We start from the raw sequence: 15735 nt of genomic DNA, 5'->3' as shown, positions 1-15735 counted from the left end.
CCCCTGATCATTATGGTTTTGGCCCCTGGTCATTCTGGTTTTGGCCCCTGATCATTCTGGTTTTGGCCCCTGGTCATTCTGGCTTTGGCCCCTGATCATTCTGGTTTTGGCCCCTGATCATTCTGGTTTTGGCCCCTGATCATTCAGGTTTTGGCCCCTGGTCATTCTGGCTTTGGACCCTGATCATTCTGGTTTTGGCCCCTGATCATTCTGATTTTGGCCCCTGATCATTCTGGTTTTGGCCCCTGATCATTCTGGCCTTGGCCCCTGATCATTCTGGTTTTGGCCCCTGATCATTCTGGCCCTGGACCCTGATCATTCTGGCCTTGGCCCCTGGTCATTCTGGCTTCGGCCCCTGGTCATTCTGGCTTCGGCCCCTGATCATTCTGGCCTTGGCCCCTGATCATTCTGGTTTTGGCCCCTGATCATTCTGGCCTTGGCCCCTGATCATTCTGGTTTTGGCCCCTGATCATTCTGGCCCTGGACCCTGATCATTCTGGCCTTGGCCCCTGGTCATTCTGGCTTTGGCCCCTGATCATTCTGGTTTTGGCCCCTGATCATTCTGGCCTTGGCCCCTGGTCATTCTGGTTTTGGCCCCTGATCATTCTGGCTTTGGCCCCTGATCATTCTGGTTTTGGTCCCTGATCATTCTGGTTTTGGCCCCTGATCATTCTGGTTTTGGCCCCTGATCATTCTGGTTTTGGCCCCTGATCATTCTGGTTTTGGCCCCTGATCATTCTGGGATGGCCCCTGATCATTCTGCACCTGATCATTCTGGTTTTGGCCCCTGATCATTCTGGTTTTGGCCCCTGATCATTCTGGTTTTGGCCCCTGATCATTCTGGTTTTGGCCCCTGATCATTCTGGGATGGCCCCTGATCATTCTGCACCTGATCATTCTGGTTTTGGCCCCTGATCATTCTGGGATGGCCCCTGATCATTCTGCACCTGATCATTCTGGTTTTGGCCCCTGATCATTCTGGTTTTGGCCCCTGATCATTCTGGTTTTGGCCCCTGATCATTCTGGTTTTGGCCCCTGATCATTCTGGGATGGGCCCTGATCATTCTGCACCTGATCATTCTGGTTTTGGCCCCTGATCATTCTGGGATGGCCCCTGATCATTCTGCACCTGATCATTCTGGTTTTGGCCCCTGATCATTCTGGTTTTGGCCCCTGATCATTCTGGTTTTGGCCCCTGATCATTCTGGTTTTGGCCCCTGATCATTCTGGGATGGCCCCTGATCATTCTGCACCTGATCATTCTGGTTTTGGCCCCTGATCATTCTGGGATGGCCCCTGATCATTCTGCACCTGATCATTCTGGTTTTGGCCCCTGATCATTCTGGTTTTGGCCCCTGATCATTCTGGTTTTGGCCCCTGATCATTCTGGTTTTGGCCCCTGATCATTCTGGGATGGGCCCTGATCATTCTGCACCTGATCATTCTGGTTTTGGCCCCTGATCATTCTGGGATGGCCCCTGATCATTCTGCACCTGATCATTCTGGTTTTGGCCCCTGATCATTCTGGTTTTGGCCCCTGATCATTCTGGTTTTGGCCCCTGATCATTCTGGTTTTGGCCCCTGATCATTCTGGGATGGCCCCTGATCATTCTGCACCTGATCATTCTGGTTTTGGCCCCTGATCATTCTGGGATGGCCCCTGATCATTCTGCACCTGATCATTCTGGTTTTGGCCCCTGATCATTCTGGTTTTGGCCCCTGATCATTCTGGTTTTGGCCCCTGATCATTCTGGTTTTGGCCCCTGATCATTCTGGTTTCAAACCTTCTGTCGACGCCTTTATTTTCACCTGTTAGCTTAAAGGAAAGTTAGCTTCTAGAAAATTCCCTGATCTGTTCAGAGGGTGGGGTCTCCCTGATGGAGAAACAGGGGTTTGTTCCTCTGTGGGTGGGATAGGGGTGAGGATGGGGGTGGAGGTCAGAGGTCAAAGGTGACGGTGTGTGCGGCGCGTACCTCGGATGAGCGATGTGATGCCTAGTCTGGTTACAAAGATGTTATCCAGCTCCTCGCTGCCAGTGAACAGCTCAGCAACCACATACAGGCTGGGACACACTCCTCTGGCCACATCCAGCATGAACTACAGACAGCAGCAGCAGGAGGAGCAGGAGGAGCGGAGGTTAAGGAGGTGTTAGCATGCAGGGGAGGAGCAGACATGGAGACATGCAGAGGGAAGCGGGAGAGACAGCAGAAGAAGAAGAGATGGTTTAGTTGCTGTACCTCTGATCAGGCTGCTGATTCCCAGCCGGTTAACAAACACATTGTCTATGAGCTCGCTGCCTGTGAAGAGCTCCGCTATGACATAGAGGTTGGGCCTGACGCCTCTTGCTGCATCCAGCATGAACTGCAGGAGACCACAGGACAGGGAGACAAAGACAGCTGGATGAGGACGTCCAACTCTGCTGCAGCTTCATCACCTTTCTGATCCACAGCCTCTGGAAAATCCGCCGGATTTTTCTGGAGCCGTTCTAGTTCTATCAGCAACAGGATTTAATCTGGAGCCGTTTCCTGGATTACATGAAGCAGCTCTACCTTCATCTACTCCATCCGCACCAGATCCCCTGCTCCTGCTAGACAGCCTCATGCTGCCACCACCGTGTTTCACAGAGGGAAGAACATGGGCCCCAGCGAGGAGCTGTAGCTGAAAGCTGGTCACAGAGGGTTAGCATCAGCAGAACCCTGGGGTCACTGAGGGGTCACCGTCCCTCTGACTGACAGCAGCGTCTCAGCCTAGGCTCAGACTTTTACCATTTCAGTGACTTTTATCAAGCCCATCGCCACGGAAACGCTGTTTTTTTTAGAAAAGACTATCAGTTTTTAGATACAACAAATGATATAAATAGAAATATTTAACATGGGTGCAGAGGAAGCTGAACTTCCTCGTTTCACTCTGGGATGTGACGAACGTCTCTACCTGCAGCTCATCCCTCCCTCAGCGGCTCGATTGTACGAAGGAAACATGGCCGCCAGAACCCTGTCTGTTAGTATTCAGCTAATCGTTTGCTAACATCCAGATGTTTGCAGATTCTGCAGACGTTAACAGAGAAGGGAGAGAGCAAGAGTCGGCAGAGGCTACTCTGCTCTGGCTCCGCCCCCTTCAGCTGCAGTGGGTTACTCTGGGTTACCATGACGATACCTCGGCCACATGCAGCGGTGTAGAGTGGCAGTTGTCCAGTCGCACTCCGTGGAAGTACTTGGCTGTGATTTCGGTGTATTTTTGCATGTGCTCCCACAGGTAGGGGCAGTCCTGGGGTCCGTTGCCATAACGCAGCTTGACGCTGTCCCCCCAGCAGATCAGCTCCCGCCGGAGGTACACGTTGGACCCTAAAGACACGCAGAGACCGTGGTAAACACGCCCCGCTCTAAAGACCGTCTGTCTGCGAGTTGTCCTAGATCTACCTGGCTCAGCAAAGTTGCGCAGCGGGTCGTCGCCCATCACCCAGCCGTTGTGCGCCAGGAAGTGGCACATCTTATCCGGCTGGCTCAAAAAGTCCATCTCCTGCTCTAGAGTCATTTCTGCAAAGGGAAAGGTGAAATACCTGGAGAGACATGAAACCACTGAGAGGTTAGAGGCACTCCTTTGCAGGGCAGACAGTGTGAGCCAAAGGTAGACCAGCGGCCCTCCTACAGAGCAGTGGACAGGCCCCGCCCCCTGGCTGGTACCTGGTAACTAGAGGATTCTTCCTGGTAACAGGACCCAGTTTGGGGCCGTGGTCAGCCAGACGTTCGTACACTATGTTCCCCACCACACAGTTGACTGCCTGGAAAAACAAAGTCCAGTGAGTTCCTTCCAGCTAGCTAACGGCCCCACCCCTCCCGAAAGTGCAGCCAATCAGCACCACTCCTCACCTGCTCCTGATGCTGGTGTACGATGTGGAACTGTTCCTCATTCAGCTCGGTCAGTCTCCGTTTCAGCCAATCACAGCACTCCTCTATATGCTGAGGGGAGGAGCTGCAACATCAGATAGAAATCACTTCATGTCAGGAGGAACCTTCTAACGCAGGGGGGTCAAACTGGTTCCAGTAAGGGCAGTGTGTAGCACCAGATTCCAGTCATCTCATCAAGTCCTGTTCAGACTGGATGCACTTGATGAGATGACCAGCAGTTAGGAACCGATTAGATGCAACCAGTTAGATGGAACCAGTTAGGTGGAACCAGTTAGATGCAACCAGTTAGATGGAACCAGTTAGATGCAACCAGTTAGATGCAACCAGTTAGATGCAACCAGTTAGATGCAACCAGTTAGATGGGAACCAGTTAGATGGGAACCAGTTAGATGCAACCAGTTAGATGGGAACCAGTTAGATGGGAACCAGTTAGATGCAACCAGTTAGATGGGAACCAGTTAGATGGAACCAGTTAGATGGGAACCAGTTAGATGGAACCGGTTAGATGGAACCGGTTAGATGGGAACCAGTTAGATGGGAACCAGTTAGATGGGAACCGGCTAGATGGGAACCAGTTAGATGGGAACCAGTTAGATGGGAACCAGTTAGATGCAACCAGTTAGATGGGAACCAGTTAGATGGAACCAGTTAGATGGGAACCAGTTAGATGGAACCGGTTAGATGGAACCGGTTAGATGGGAACCAGTTAGATGGGAACCAGTTAGATGGGAACCGGCTAGATGCAACCAGTTAGATGGAACCAGTTAGATGCAACCAGTTAGATGCAACCAGTTAGATGGGAACCAGTTAGATGGGAACCAGTTAGATGGGAACCAGTTAGATGGAACCGGTTAGATGGAACCGGTTAGATGGGAACCAGTTAGATGGGAACCAGTTAGATGGGAACCGGCTAGATGCAACCAGTTAAATGGAACCAGTTAGATGCAACTGGCTAGATGTGAACCAGTTAGATGGGAACCAGTTAGATGGAACGAGTTAGATGGAACCAGTTAGATGGGAACCAGTTAGATGGGAATCAGTTAGATGGGAACCAGTTAGACTAAAACCAGTAACCTGTGGGACTTTCTGGGACTAACCTATGAGGAACAAACGTCTCCAAAGCTGAGTCCATGTCCACTGTGTTGCCATAGCGACGGTACTGGGGGTCTTGAATGATCTTCAGTCCTGGTTTTCCTCCAGTCTTACTGGGATCTGGTTTGGACCCTGCAGAGAAACGGTCCGGCTTTAGGTCCTAGAACTCTGAGGAAGAATCCTGAAGAAATCTGACTCCGCCTCCTGATGCCGTGTCATTAAAGGAGCATCAAACCCACCGTTCTGGAGGAGAATCCTGAACTCCTCCACAGCACTTTCCACCTGGACCTGGAAGAACTCCCACAGTTTGATCTGAGGAAAGATGTCCTCCCAGAAGACGCTGCGGAGCACCTGGAGAAGACAGAACAGAACTATTAGTGGTTAGCCTGGCTCAGGAGGAGAGGATCCATGTTTGGCCTTCAGTTCCTCCTTTTGTGGACTCAGACGCTCCAAACATCAGATGATGGACTGCATGGGGACCAACACCGGTAGCTGATGTCGGCCATGGGGACCAATGCTGGTAGCTGATGTCGGCCATGGGGACCAATGCTGGTAGCTGATGTCGGCCATGGGGACCAAGGCTGGTAGCTGATGTCGGCCATGGGGACCAACGCTGGTAGCTGATGTCGGCCATGGGGACCAACGCTGGTAGCTGATGTCGGCCATGGGGACCAACGCTGGTAGCTGATGTCGGCCATGGGGACCAACGCTGGTAGCTGATGTCGGCCATGGGGACCAACGCTGGTAGCTGATGTCGGCCATGGGGACCAACGCTGGTAGCTGATGTCGGCCATGGGGACCAACGCTGGTAGCTGATGTCGGCCATGGGGACCAACACCGGTAGCTGATGTCGGCCATGGGGACCAACACCGAGAGCTGATATCGGCCATGGGGACCAACGCTGGTAGCTGATGTCGGCCATGGGGACCAACACTGGAGCTGATGTCGGCCATGGGGACCAACACTGGAGCTGATGTCGGCCATGGGGACCAACACCGAGAGCTGATATCGGCCATGGGGACCAACGCCGGGAGCTGATGTCCACTGGAGCTGATGTCGGCCATGGGGACCAACACTGGTAGCTGATGTCGGCCATGGGGACCAACACCGAGAGCTGATATCGGCCATGGGGACCAACGCCGGGAGCTGATGTCGGCCATGGGGACCAACGCTGGAGCTGATGTCGGCCATGGGGTCCAACGCTGGAGCTGATGTCGGCCATGGGGACCAACACTAGAGCTGATGTCGGCCATGGGGACCAACACTGGTAGCTGATGTCGGCCATGGGGACCAACGCTGGAGCTGATGTCGGCCATGGGGACCAACACTGGTAGCTGATGTCGGCCATGGGGACCAACACCGGTAGCTGATGTCGGCCATGGGGACCAACGCCGGTAGCTGATGTCGGCCATGGGGACCAACGCTGGAGCTGATGTCGGCCATGGGGACCAACACTGGATCTGATGTCGGCCATGGGGACCAACACTGGTAGCTGATGTCGGCCATGGGGACCAACGCTGGAGCTGATGTCGGCCATGGGGACCAACGCTGGAGCTGATGTCGGCCATGGGGACCAACGCTGGAGCTGATGTCGGCCATGGGGACCAACGCTGGAGCTGATGTCGGCCATGGGGACCAACGCTGGAGCTGATGTCGGCCATGGGGACCAACGCTGGAGCTGATGTCGGCCATGGGGACCAACGCTGGAGCTGATGTCGGCCATGGGGACCAACACTGGAGCTGATGTCGGCCATGGGGACCAACACTGGAGCAGATGTCGGCCATGGGGACCAACACTGGAGCTGATGTCGGCCATGGGGACCAACACTGGAGCTGATGTCGGCCATGGGGACCAACACTGGAGCTGATGTCGGCCATGGGGACCAACACTGGAGCTGATGTCGGCCATGGGGACCAACACTGGAGCTGATGTCGGCCATGGGGACCAACACTGGAGCTGATGTCGGCCATGGGGACCAACACTGGAGCACCGGTAGCTGATGTCGGCCATGGGGACCAACACTGGAGCTGATGTCGGCCATGGGGACCAACGCTGGTAGCTGATGTCGGCCATGGGGACCAACACTGGAGCTGATGTCGGCCATGGGGACCAACACTGGAGCTGATGTCGGCCATGGGGACCAACACTGGAGCTGATGTCGGCCATGGGGACCAACACTGGAGCTGATGTCGGCCATGGGGACCAACACTGGAGCTGATGTCGGCCATGGGGACCAACACTGGAGCTGATGTCGGCCATGGGGACCAACACTGGAGCTGATGTCGGCCATGGGGACCAACACTGGAGCTGATGTCGGCCATGGGGACCAACACCGGTAGCTGATGTCGGCCATGGGGACCAACACTGGAGCTGATGTCGGCCATGGGGACCAACACTGGAGCTGATGTCGGCCATGGGGACCAACGCTGGGAGCTGATGTCGGCCATGGGGACCAACACTGGAGCTGATGTCGGCCATGGGGACCAACACTGGAGCTGATGTCGGCCATGGGGACCAACACTGGAGCTGATGTCGGCCATGGGGACCAACACTGGAGCTGATGTCGGCCATGGGGACCAACACTGGAGCTGATGTCGGCCATGGGGACCAACACTGGAGCTGATGTCGGCCATGGGGACCAACACTGGAGCTGATGTCGGCCATGGGGACCAACACCGGTAGCTGATGTCGGCCATGGGGACCAGCTTCAAACCAGTTCTGACACATTTTCAGGAATATCTTTTTAGTGTTAATGTGACGTTAGCAGTGAGGTTGGCAGTGGCACGGCTGGAGGCGGGGCTTAAAGCTACAGCTGTCAGTGGATCCATGGAAACGTAACTACTAAATCAAGTTGAATTGATTCAGATTGTAAACCAACCTGTGAACCAGTGAACCAGGGAACCAGTGAACTTGTGAACCAGGGAACTTGTGAACTTACGTTGAGGTGGCTCTCACAGGTGATGTCAGCAGAAAGCCCTTTGTCCCGGTAGCGGCCGTCTGCGACCCTGGTGGTCAGGTGCCAGATGGCTCTGTCCAGGAGCCAAGCAGGACGCAGGTGAGGGGAGTTCATCAGGTTATAGCCGCACTCTGGATGCCGCTGGATCCAGACGCTGTTAGCAGCTGCACAGCAACACAGAGAGAGAGAGAGGCTCCATTACTGATCCATAGATCTGCTGCTTTTTCTCATCTGTGCATTAACACATTGCAGGTTAAAGCATTAAAGAGCAGACGGAGTCAGAGCCTGACGGACCGTAAATGAACCAGTTTGACCTTCAGGATGGATCGTTTTACAGGCTGACCTTTCTGGGAGCGAAGGGGAGAAGACATGATAAGGTTAGAGAAGCACCGGGTGCTAATCTAGGATCACGGTGCTCACTGGTACAGCCAGAGGAAACTAGACAGGAGGAAGGCAGCTAGTCAACGTGGGGAACACATCTCTACGGCAACGGCAACTTAAAGAAGCAGGTTTATAAACATTTCATTTCTCTGATTTGGACCAGCTGCTCAGAAACTCTAATCAAAAACATCCCAGGAAGCCCAGAAAAGTAAAACACACACCGCCGCTCTGCTCTGAAACACATCATTAATCAATATATAGATCTATCATTTCAGAATCTCCACCTAAACCAACAGCTTCCTGTTTTAGCCATGCAAACCAAAGCTAGCATGCTAAAGGTTGTCCTGCTCGGTACCGGATCCAGTCAGTGGAGACAGCAGGAAGCCTTGGATTCACCAATCCGCTTCCTGACCTCTACTGTCCCATCCATCGGTCCGAGACCTGCTGGTTCTAGATCCGCTCCCACTTCAAGAAATACCTTCTATGAGAATCAGACATACTTCAATAATCCCAGAGGGAAAACACAGCTTCTACTTCCAGTAAAGGACCCGGTGCCTCATGTAGAAAACAGAACCGAGCAAAAGACACCGAGTTGGAACCAAAGAAGCAGTAAAATGAGTCAGTAGGTTTGAAGTGGAGCGTTTAGCCTCATCAGGCCTCTGGAACCAAAGCAGAACCCTCAGAACAGTCAGGTCCAGACCCGTTCAAACAGGTGGTCCTGTTGTTATCCTGCTGGACACAGAAAAAAAAACAGTGGATCTATCAGAGCACGTAGAGCCAAATTGCTCAGAGATCCTAAAGAAGATCCGCTGGTTTCCACCAAAACAGGTTGACAGGTTCCCTGCTTCTCCAGCCATAAAACAGGAACTAATTGGTTCTACGGAGAGGGCAGGTCTGATGGACCTCTGCTAGCATCAAATAGCTGGTTCTGGTACCGCTGGCGCCGTTACTGACTCACCAGTGTGATTATACACCACGTCCGTGATGGACACCATGTTCCATTCCGTCCTCAGTTTCTCCACCAGTTCTCCCACGTCCTCCCAGCCGTAGCTCTTCCCTTCTGGACTGAACTCTGGACTGAAGCTCAGCTGGTCGGCTAGCGAGTAACAGGACCGGGACTCTCCCAGAGTCTGAAGGGGAGTGAAGTGGATCATGTTGTAACCTGGAGGAAAGGCAGAAGAGGTTCAGGACTGGTTCTGGCCCAAAGAGTATACAACAGAACCTGCAGAAACGTATCCATCCAGGACAGAACCAGGCATGGTGCCAGAAACCTCTGACCCAGGCTGCTGGTTCTCTTTCAGATGAAAGCAGACTTTACACGGTAGAACCCACATTGGGAGTTTATTCTCTGTACAGAAATGCATCAATCAATGTATCAGGGGGACAGGTTCCACAGGGGGAAGGGTTCCGCAGGGGGCGGGGTTTCCGCAGGGGGAAGGGTTCCGCAGGGGGACGGGTTGTACAGGAGGCGGGGTTTCCGCAGGGGGAAGGGTTCCGCAGGGGGACGGGTTGTACAGGGGGCGAGGTTTCCGCAGGCGGACGGGTTCCGCAAGGGGACGGGGTTTCCGCAGGGGGAAGGGTTTCCGCAGGGGGAAGGGTTTCCGCAGGGGGACTGGGTCTCCGCAGGGGGAAGGGTTTCCGCAGGGGGACGGGTTTCCGCAGGGGGACGGGTTCCACAGGAGGACAGGTTCCACAGGGGGACGGGTTCTGCAGGGGGACTGTTCTACAGGAGGCGGGGTTTCCGCAGGGGGATGGGTTCCATAGAAGGACAGGTTCCACATGGGGACGGGTTCCGCAGGGGGACGGGTTTCCACAGGGGGAAGGGTTCCGCAGGGGGCGGGGTTTCCGCAGGGGGAAGGGTTCCGCAGGGGGACCGGTTGTACAGGAGGCGGGGTTTCCGCAGGGTAAAGGGTTCCGCAGGGGGACGGGTTGTACAGGGGGCGGGGTTTCCGCAGGGGGACGGGTATCGCAAGGGGACGGGGTTTCCGCAGTGACCTAGATCACACAGTTTGAGCCATAGAGATGAGTGAGGTCTAGTTGATCTAAATCTACATTCCACCCACCTGACTCCTTGGCCACTCTCAGCCGGTCTGGCCAGTCTTCCAGGGGTCCCAGGCATTTGGACAGGTAGGTCTGGATGGTGATGCAGTCCAGGGGGAGGACATGGTTGTCTCCTCCCACACGAAGCACGGGGTCCACCACGATGTAGCCTCCTCCTAACCTCTCTACGCCTCTGAGAGAAGGAGCAACACAAACACGCTCAGTCAGATCCCAGCTTCTATGTGTCAGAGATCTAGTCACATCTATGACTCCCTCGTCCACCGAGGAGGATCAGCCGCTCCTCCTCGGTGGACGGTGGACGGGGAGGATCAGCCGCTCCTCCCCGTCCCACAGAGGAGGAGCGGCCGATCCTCCCCGTCCACCGAGGAGGAGCGGCTGATCCTCCCCGTCCACCGTCCACCGAGGAGGAGCGGCTGATCCTCCCCGTCCACCGAGGAGGAGCGGCTGATCCTCCCCGTCCCACAGAGGAGGAGCGGCTGATCCTCCCCGTCCCACAGAGGAGGAGCGGCTGATCCTCCCCGTCCACCGAGGAGGAGCGGCTGATCCTCCCCGTCCCACAGAGGAGGAGCGGCTGATCCTCCCCGTCCCACAGAGGAGGAGCGGCTGATCCTCCCCGTCCACAGAGGAGGAGCGGCTGATCCTCCCCGTCCACAGAGGAGGAGCGGCTGATCTTCCCCGTCCCACAGAGGAGGAGCGGCTGATCCTCCCCCTCCCACAGAGGAGGAGCGGCTGATCCTCCCCCTCCCACAGAGGAGGAGCGGCTGATCCTCCCCCTCCCACAGAGGAGGAGCGGCTGATCCTCCCCGTCCACCGAGGAGGAGCGGCTGATCCTCCCCCTCCCACAGAGGAGGAGCGGCTGATCCTCCCCGTCCACAAAGGAGGAGCGGCTGATCCTCCCCGTCCACAGAGGAGGAGCGGCTGATCCTCCCCGTCCACCGAGGAGGAGCGGCTGATCCTCCCCGTCCCACAGAGGAGGAGCGGCTGATCCTCCCCGTCCCACAGAGGAGGAGCGGCTGATCCTCCCCGTCCACCGAGGAGGAGCGGCTGATCCTCCCCGTCCCACAGAGGAGGAGCGGCTGATCCTCCCCGTCCCACAGAGGAGGAGCGGCTGATCCTCCCCGTCCACAGAGGAGGAGCGGCTGATCCTCCCCGTCCACAGAGGAGGAGCGGCTGATCTTCCCCGTCCCACAGAGGAGGAGCGGCTGATCCTCCCCCTCCCACAGAGGAGGAGCGGCTGATCCTCCCCCTCCCACAGAGGAGGAGCGGCTGATCCTCCCCCTCCCACAGAGGAGGAGCGGCTGATCCTCCCCGTCCACCGAGGAGGAGCGGCTGATCCTCCCCCTCCCACAGAGGAGGAGCGGCTGATCCTCCCCGTCCACAAAGGAGGAGCGGCTGATCCTCCCCGTCCACAGAGGAGGAGCGGCTGATCCTCCCCGTCCACAAAGGAGGAGCGGCTGATCCTCCCCGTCCACAGAGGAGGAGCAGACGATAATAGTGGCAGAAAATAAGACCTTTCCTTAGAATCCGTGGATCAAAGGAAGATATTCAGACTATTTGCCAATAAAATAAAAAGCTTTGATCTTATTTCATCCAATAGAATCGTATAAATAAAGGATATTTATTCTCAGGGTAAAACTGCTCCTTCCTTTGGCAGATTGTCTCATTTATCTGCTCAGATGAAGGTTTGGAACCTGCAGCGGGAATCTGTCCATGGGACGTTCTGACCTTCTCCCAGAGGCTCATGGGTAAGGCTGACCTTTAACCCCTCTACTTTTGAAGCAGGCAGTCCCAGTGAAAGGCTAACAGCTGGTGTAGCTGATAGTCCCCCCCCCACTTAGAGTGTCCCTCAGCCCTACGAGGAGCAGCTGGGACCAATCAGCATGGCGGCTGGGATCCGACACATTAGCCAATAAGACGATGTTCTGCTCATTGTGAGGCCAAACTCGGCTCTGATTGGTCGCTCTATGAGACGGAGATTCTTACGCGTATCCAAAGTAGTACTGGTAGGATCCGGCCATGTTGAGCTCCAGGGAGCAGAACTTATCGGAGTCATCCTCCCGGCCTGTCGGGTAGTTCCAGGCTAAAACACGGAAGTTGTTTCGAATGAACCTCTGTCCTTCCAGGGGGTAGTTGGTGTGAACGATGACCCGCCTTCCCTGGAGGCTCGGACCCAGACGGAACTGGAGCTCAAAACCTGAGGAGGAGACACAAACACAGCAGAGCTTCAGGAGGAGCAGCATCCCCTGCAGTGGGAGGAGAAGACAAGAGCACGTTATTTTATACAGGAACATTCAGCTAGAAAGAAAAGGTTTTATTTATAGAATACACGGTTTTACTGGAGCCGCCGCTACGGTTCAGATTATCAGCCTCACTAGGCGCCATCATGTCCAACATTTACCACTTCCTGCCCGCCTCTAAACCAGCCGCTCCTGGTATGAAGAGATGCTGGGAATCCCACGGCATCTAAAACCAGCCCACTCTGGGCACGCCTGAACTGGACCCTCTTAGTTCAGACTAAATTTAGCTGAAATGTCAGGCAGCCCACATGCTTCTCACTCAGCTGGAGGCCGTCGCTTCTGTCTGCCACACACTGTGGCTCCGGCTTCATAGCATTCAAGCTAGCCTCGTTAAGACTCCTGGCAGTCATGGTGACCGCCGTGATTCATCATCTGAGGTCTAAAACAGCTGCTCTGGTTCTAAGGAGCAGTGGGGAATATTTCTCTAGAGACGCACCGATCCAGTCTTTCCATCCAGGCCGATCCAGAGCTGAGCCCAACATCCCGATCAGCTGCTGAACTCAAGAACTTCCTTCTTGCCTTTTGAGTGAAGGCTTCGGCCTAAACAGGAAGTCAGGACTTAGGAAGTCCACAAACTGTAGTTAAAAGCCTTCAGCTGATCCAAAATGCTGCAGCCAGAGTTCTGATGGAAATGAAAAAGAGAGATCATATCTCTCCTATCCTGGCTTCTCTTCATTGGCTTCCTGTTAAATCCAGAATAGAATTTAAAATCCTCCTTCTCACATATAAAGCCTTAAATGGCCAAGCTCCATCTTATATCAGAGATCTGATTGTTCCTTATGTTCCTAACAGAGCACTTCGCTCTCAATCTGCAGGTTTACTAGTGGTTCCTAGAATTTCTAAAAGTAGAATGGGAGGCAGATCTTTTAGTTATCAGGCTCCTCTCCTGTGGAACCAACTACCAGTTTTAGTCCGTGAGGCAGACACCCTGTCTACTTTTAAGGCTAGGCTTAAAACTTTCCTTTTTGATAAAGCTTATAGTTAGGGTGGCTCAGGTTATCCTGATCTATCTCTATAGTTCTGCTGCTATAGGCTTAGACTGCTGGAGGACATAGGGACCCCTTTTTCATCATTCTGCTTCATTCTATCTCTATTCTCCCACTCTGCAGAATCTGTTAGTTCAATCTCTAACGTTCTGCTCTCTCTGCTTTTTCTCATAGTAGCTTCATCTGGTCTGTTCCTGTTTGGCTGTGACTCCATCCTGGAGAGAAATATCAGCTGTGCTGCTGCCATCAAAACCTTTGTTTCTAGATGTTGGAGCTTGGCCTGTTTTCCAGTGTAGTCCTGTTTCTCTGACTGTGACTAACTGGATGTGCTCTCTTCATCCTTCTATGGACTGTGGCCCACAGCTGAGGCCACGGAGCAGATCACTGGGTTTGCCAGATTACTTCAGGTTTAACCCTTGCAGACCCCTGTAGGACCTGCACCTCCTGCTGCTCTCTCTAGTTTGTCTACATCTGGGACCTCCCTGTAGCTTTGCACTGAGGTAGAACTACAGGAAGAACCTTCAGGTTAGAAATGATGAAGAAGCAGAAGTGTTACCTTGCTCAAGTCTGAACAAAGTTCTCTCCAAGTTTTCCTTTTCGTGCAGCATGAGGACTCGGATCTGCTTGAGGTGCTGAGGCAGCATTATGGGATCTCTCCTGGAGTTGGAGTGAACCCTGGTCTCCTGCAGGGAACAGAGGGACAGGCTCAGACAGGCAAACATCTGAGGAACCATGGAGGGCTGCTTCCTGAGCTCTCAGTGATTTTCCACTAACTGGCAACAGCTTCGAACGCAACACCAACTTCCCCTCAGGCTGCAATAGTTCAGTCTGATAAACCAGAGAAGTTTATAAACCATCCATCTACTGCTGAAGCCTGCTCATCCATGCAGGGAGGGGAGCCAGAGTACCCAGGGAGAACCCATGCATGCACAGAGAGAACATTCAGAGAAGCAGAACTCCTCTGCAGCAAACGAGGCTCTGATCTCTGCTAGAGAAAATATTTCACCTTTCTTCTCCAGTTGGACGTGAATTCAAACCAGTTCCTGGAAGTGCTACCTACTGGGAGGCCATCAGGCCTGAGACGGCCCAGCTACGGATACCAGAGAGGGACAAACAGAGCAGCCTGAACAGCTGACACGCTGAAGCTAGAACTCACAGAACCTGAAGACAAAACAGAACCGGCGCTGAAGGAGGGAAGCCTGAGCGAAGCAGCAGCAAACATCCCAGAAGCAGAGAGAACTTAGACTTAACTTACCGCCGCATCCGTCATTCACCCGCTACCAGCAGGAGCCTCCAACCGGGAGGGAACCTGGAAGCAGACCATGGTCTGTTGGTAGGATGCCACACGGAACCGGACCGGATCACAGCTTACTGGACCGGATCACAGCTTACTGGACCGGATCACAGGTTACTGGACCGGATCACAGCTTACTGGACCGGATCACAGGTTACTGGACCGGATCACAGGTTACTGGACCGGATCACAGGTTACTGGACTGGATCACAGGTTACTGGACTGGATCACAGGTTACTGGACCGGATCACAGGTTACTGGACCGGATCACAGCTTGCTGGACCGGATCACAGGTTACTGGACTGGACCGCAGCAGACTGGTCTGCCGCAGACCAGACCGGAACACAGCTAACTGGACCGGATCACAGGTTACTGGACCGGATCACAGCTTACTGGACCGGATCACAGCTTACTGGACCGGATCACAGCTTGCTGGACCGGATCACAGGTTACTGGACCGGATCACAGGTTACTGGACCGGATCACAGGTTACTGGACCGGATCACAGGTTACTGGACTGGATCATAGGTTACTGGACCGGATCACAGGTTACTGGACCGGATCACAGCTTGCTGGACCGGATCACAGGTTACTGGACTGGACCGCAGCAGACTGGTCTGCCGCAGACCAGACCGGAACACAGCTAACTGGACCGGATCACAGGTTACTGGACTGGATCACAGGTTACTGGACCGGATCACAGGTTACTGGACTGGATCACAGGTTACTGGACTGGATCATAGGTTACTGGACCGGATCACA

At 54.3% G+C, this 15735-nt stretch overlaps 1 protein-coding gene and 1 long non-coding RNA gene across 7 annotated transcripts in view; both read right to left on the bottom strand.

Annotated features, from left to right (window-relative positions):
* agla (amylo-alpha-1, 6-glucosidase, 4-alpha-glucanotransferase a) overlaps nucleotides 1-15085 on the bottom strand; it is a 34087-nt gene extending 19002 nt beyond the window's left edge. For 2 of the 6 annotated variants that reach the window (XM_038301506.1, XM_038301533.1), the window contains exons 1-13: nucleotides 14935-15085; nucleotides 14236-14362; nucleotides 12380-12590; nucleotides 10399-10568; nucleotides 9294-9497; nucleotides 7937-8118; nucleotides 5237-5348; nucleotides 5003-5129; nucleotides 3867-3969; nucleotides 3681-3778; nucleotides 3417-3556; nucleotides 3154-3341; nucleotides 2238-2361 (exon numbers count right to left, since the gene is read on the bottom strand). In XM_038301506.1, the coding sequence (XP_038157434.1) occupies nucleotides 2238-2361; nucleotides 3154-3341; nucleotides 3417-3556; nucleotides 3681-3778; nucleotides 3867-3969; nucleotides 5003-5129; nucleotides 5237-5348; nucleotides 7937-8118; nucleotides 9294-9497; nucleotides 10399-10568; nucleotides 12380-12590; nucleotides 14236-14362; nucleotides 14935-14949 (1801 nt within the window). In that variant the 5' untranslated portion in view covers nucleotides 14950-15085. Of the gene's footprint in view, nucleotides 1-1973; nucleotides 2098-2237; nucleotides 2362-3153; nucleotides 3342-3416; nucleotides 3557-3680; nucleotides 3779-3866; nucleotides 3970-5002; nucleotides 5130-5236; nucleotides 5349-7936; nucleotides 8119-9293; nucleotides 9498-10398; nucleotides 10569-12379; nucleotides 12640-12724; nucleotides 12794-14235; nucleotides 14363-14685; nucleotides 14838-14934 lie in introns of those variants that run through there. The other 4 variants (XM_038301487.1, XM_038301498.1, XM_038301523.1 and 1 more) reach the window with 4 other exon arrangements.
* On the bottom strand, nucleotides 1071-1357 carry LOC119794157. Its single transcript, XR_005282191.1, has 3 exons — nucleotides 1312-1357; nucleotides 1130-1217; nucleotides 1071-1093 (listed from the first exon to the last, which is right to left on the bottom strand). It is a non-coding gene; the product is annotated as an uncharacterized LOC119794157 (long non-coding RNA).
* Nucleotides 15086-15735: the final 650 nt, after the last annotated feature.

This window comes from Cyprinodon tularosa, unplaced genomic scaffold, assembly GCF_016077235.1.
Source record: "Cyprinodon tularosa strain WSP-4 unplaced genomic scaffold, ASM1607723v1 ctg1126, whole genome shotgun sequence".
Classification (NCBI taxonomy): domain Eukaryota; kingdom Metazoa; phylum Chordata; class Actinopteri; order Cyprinodontiformes; family Cyprinodontidae; genus Cyprinodon; species Cyprinodon tularosa.
The sequence above is the reverse complement of the archived record's forward strand: the minus strand, read 5'-3'. Positions and strand labels throughout refer to the sequence as shown.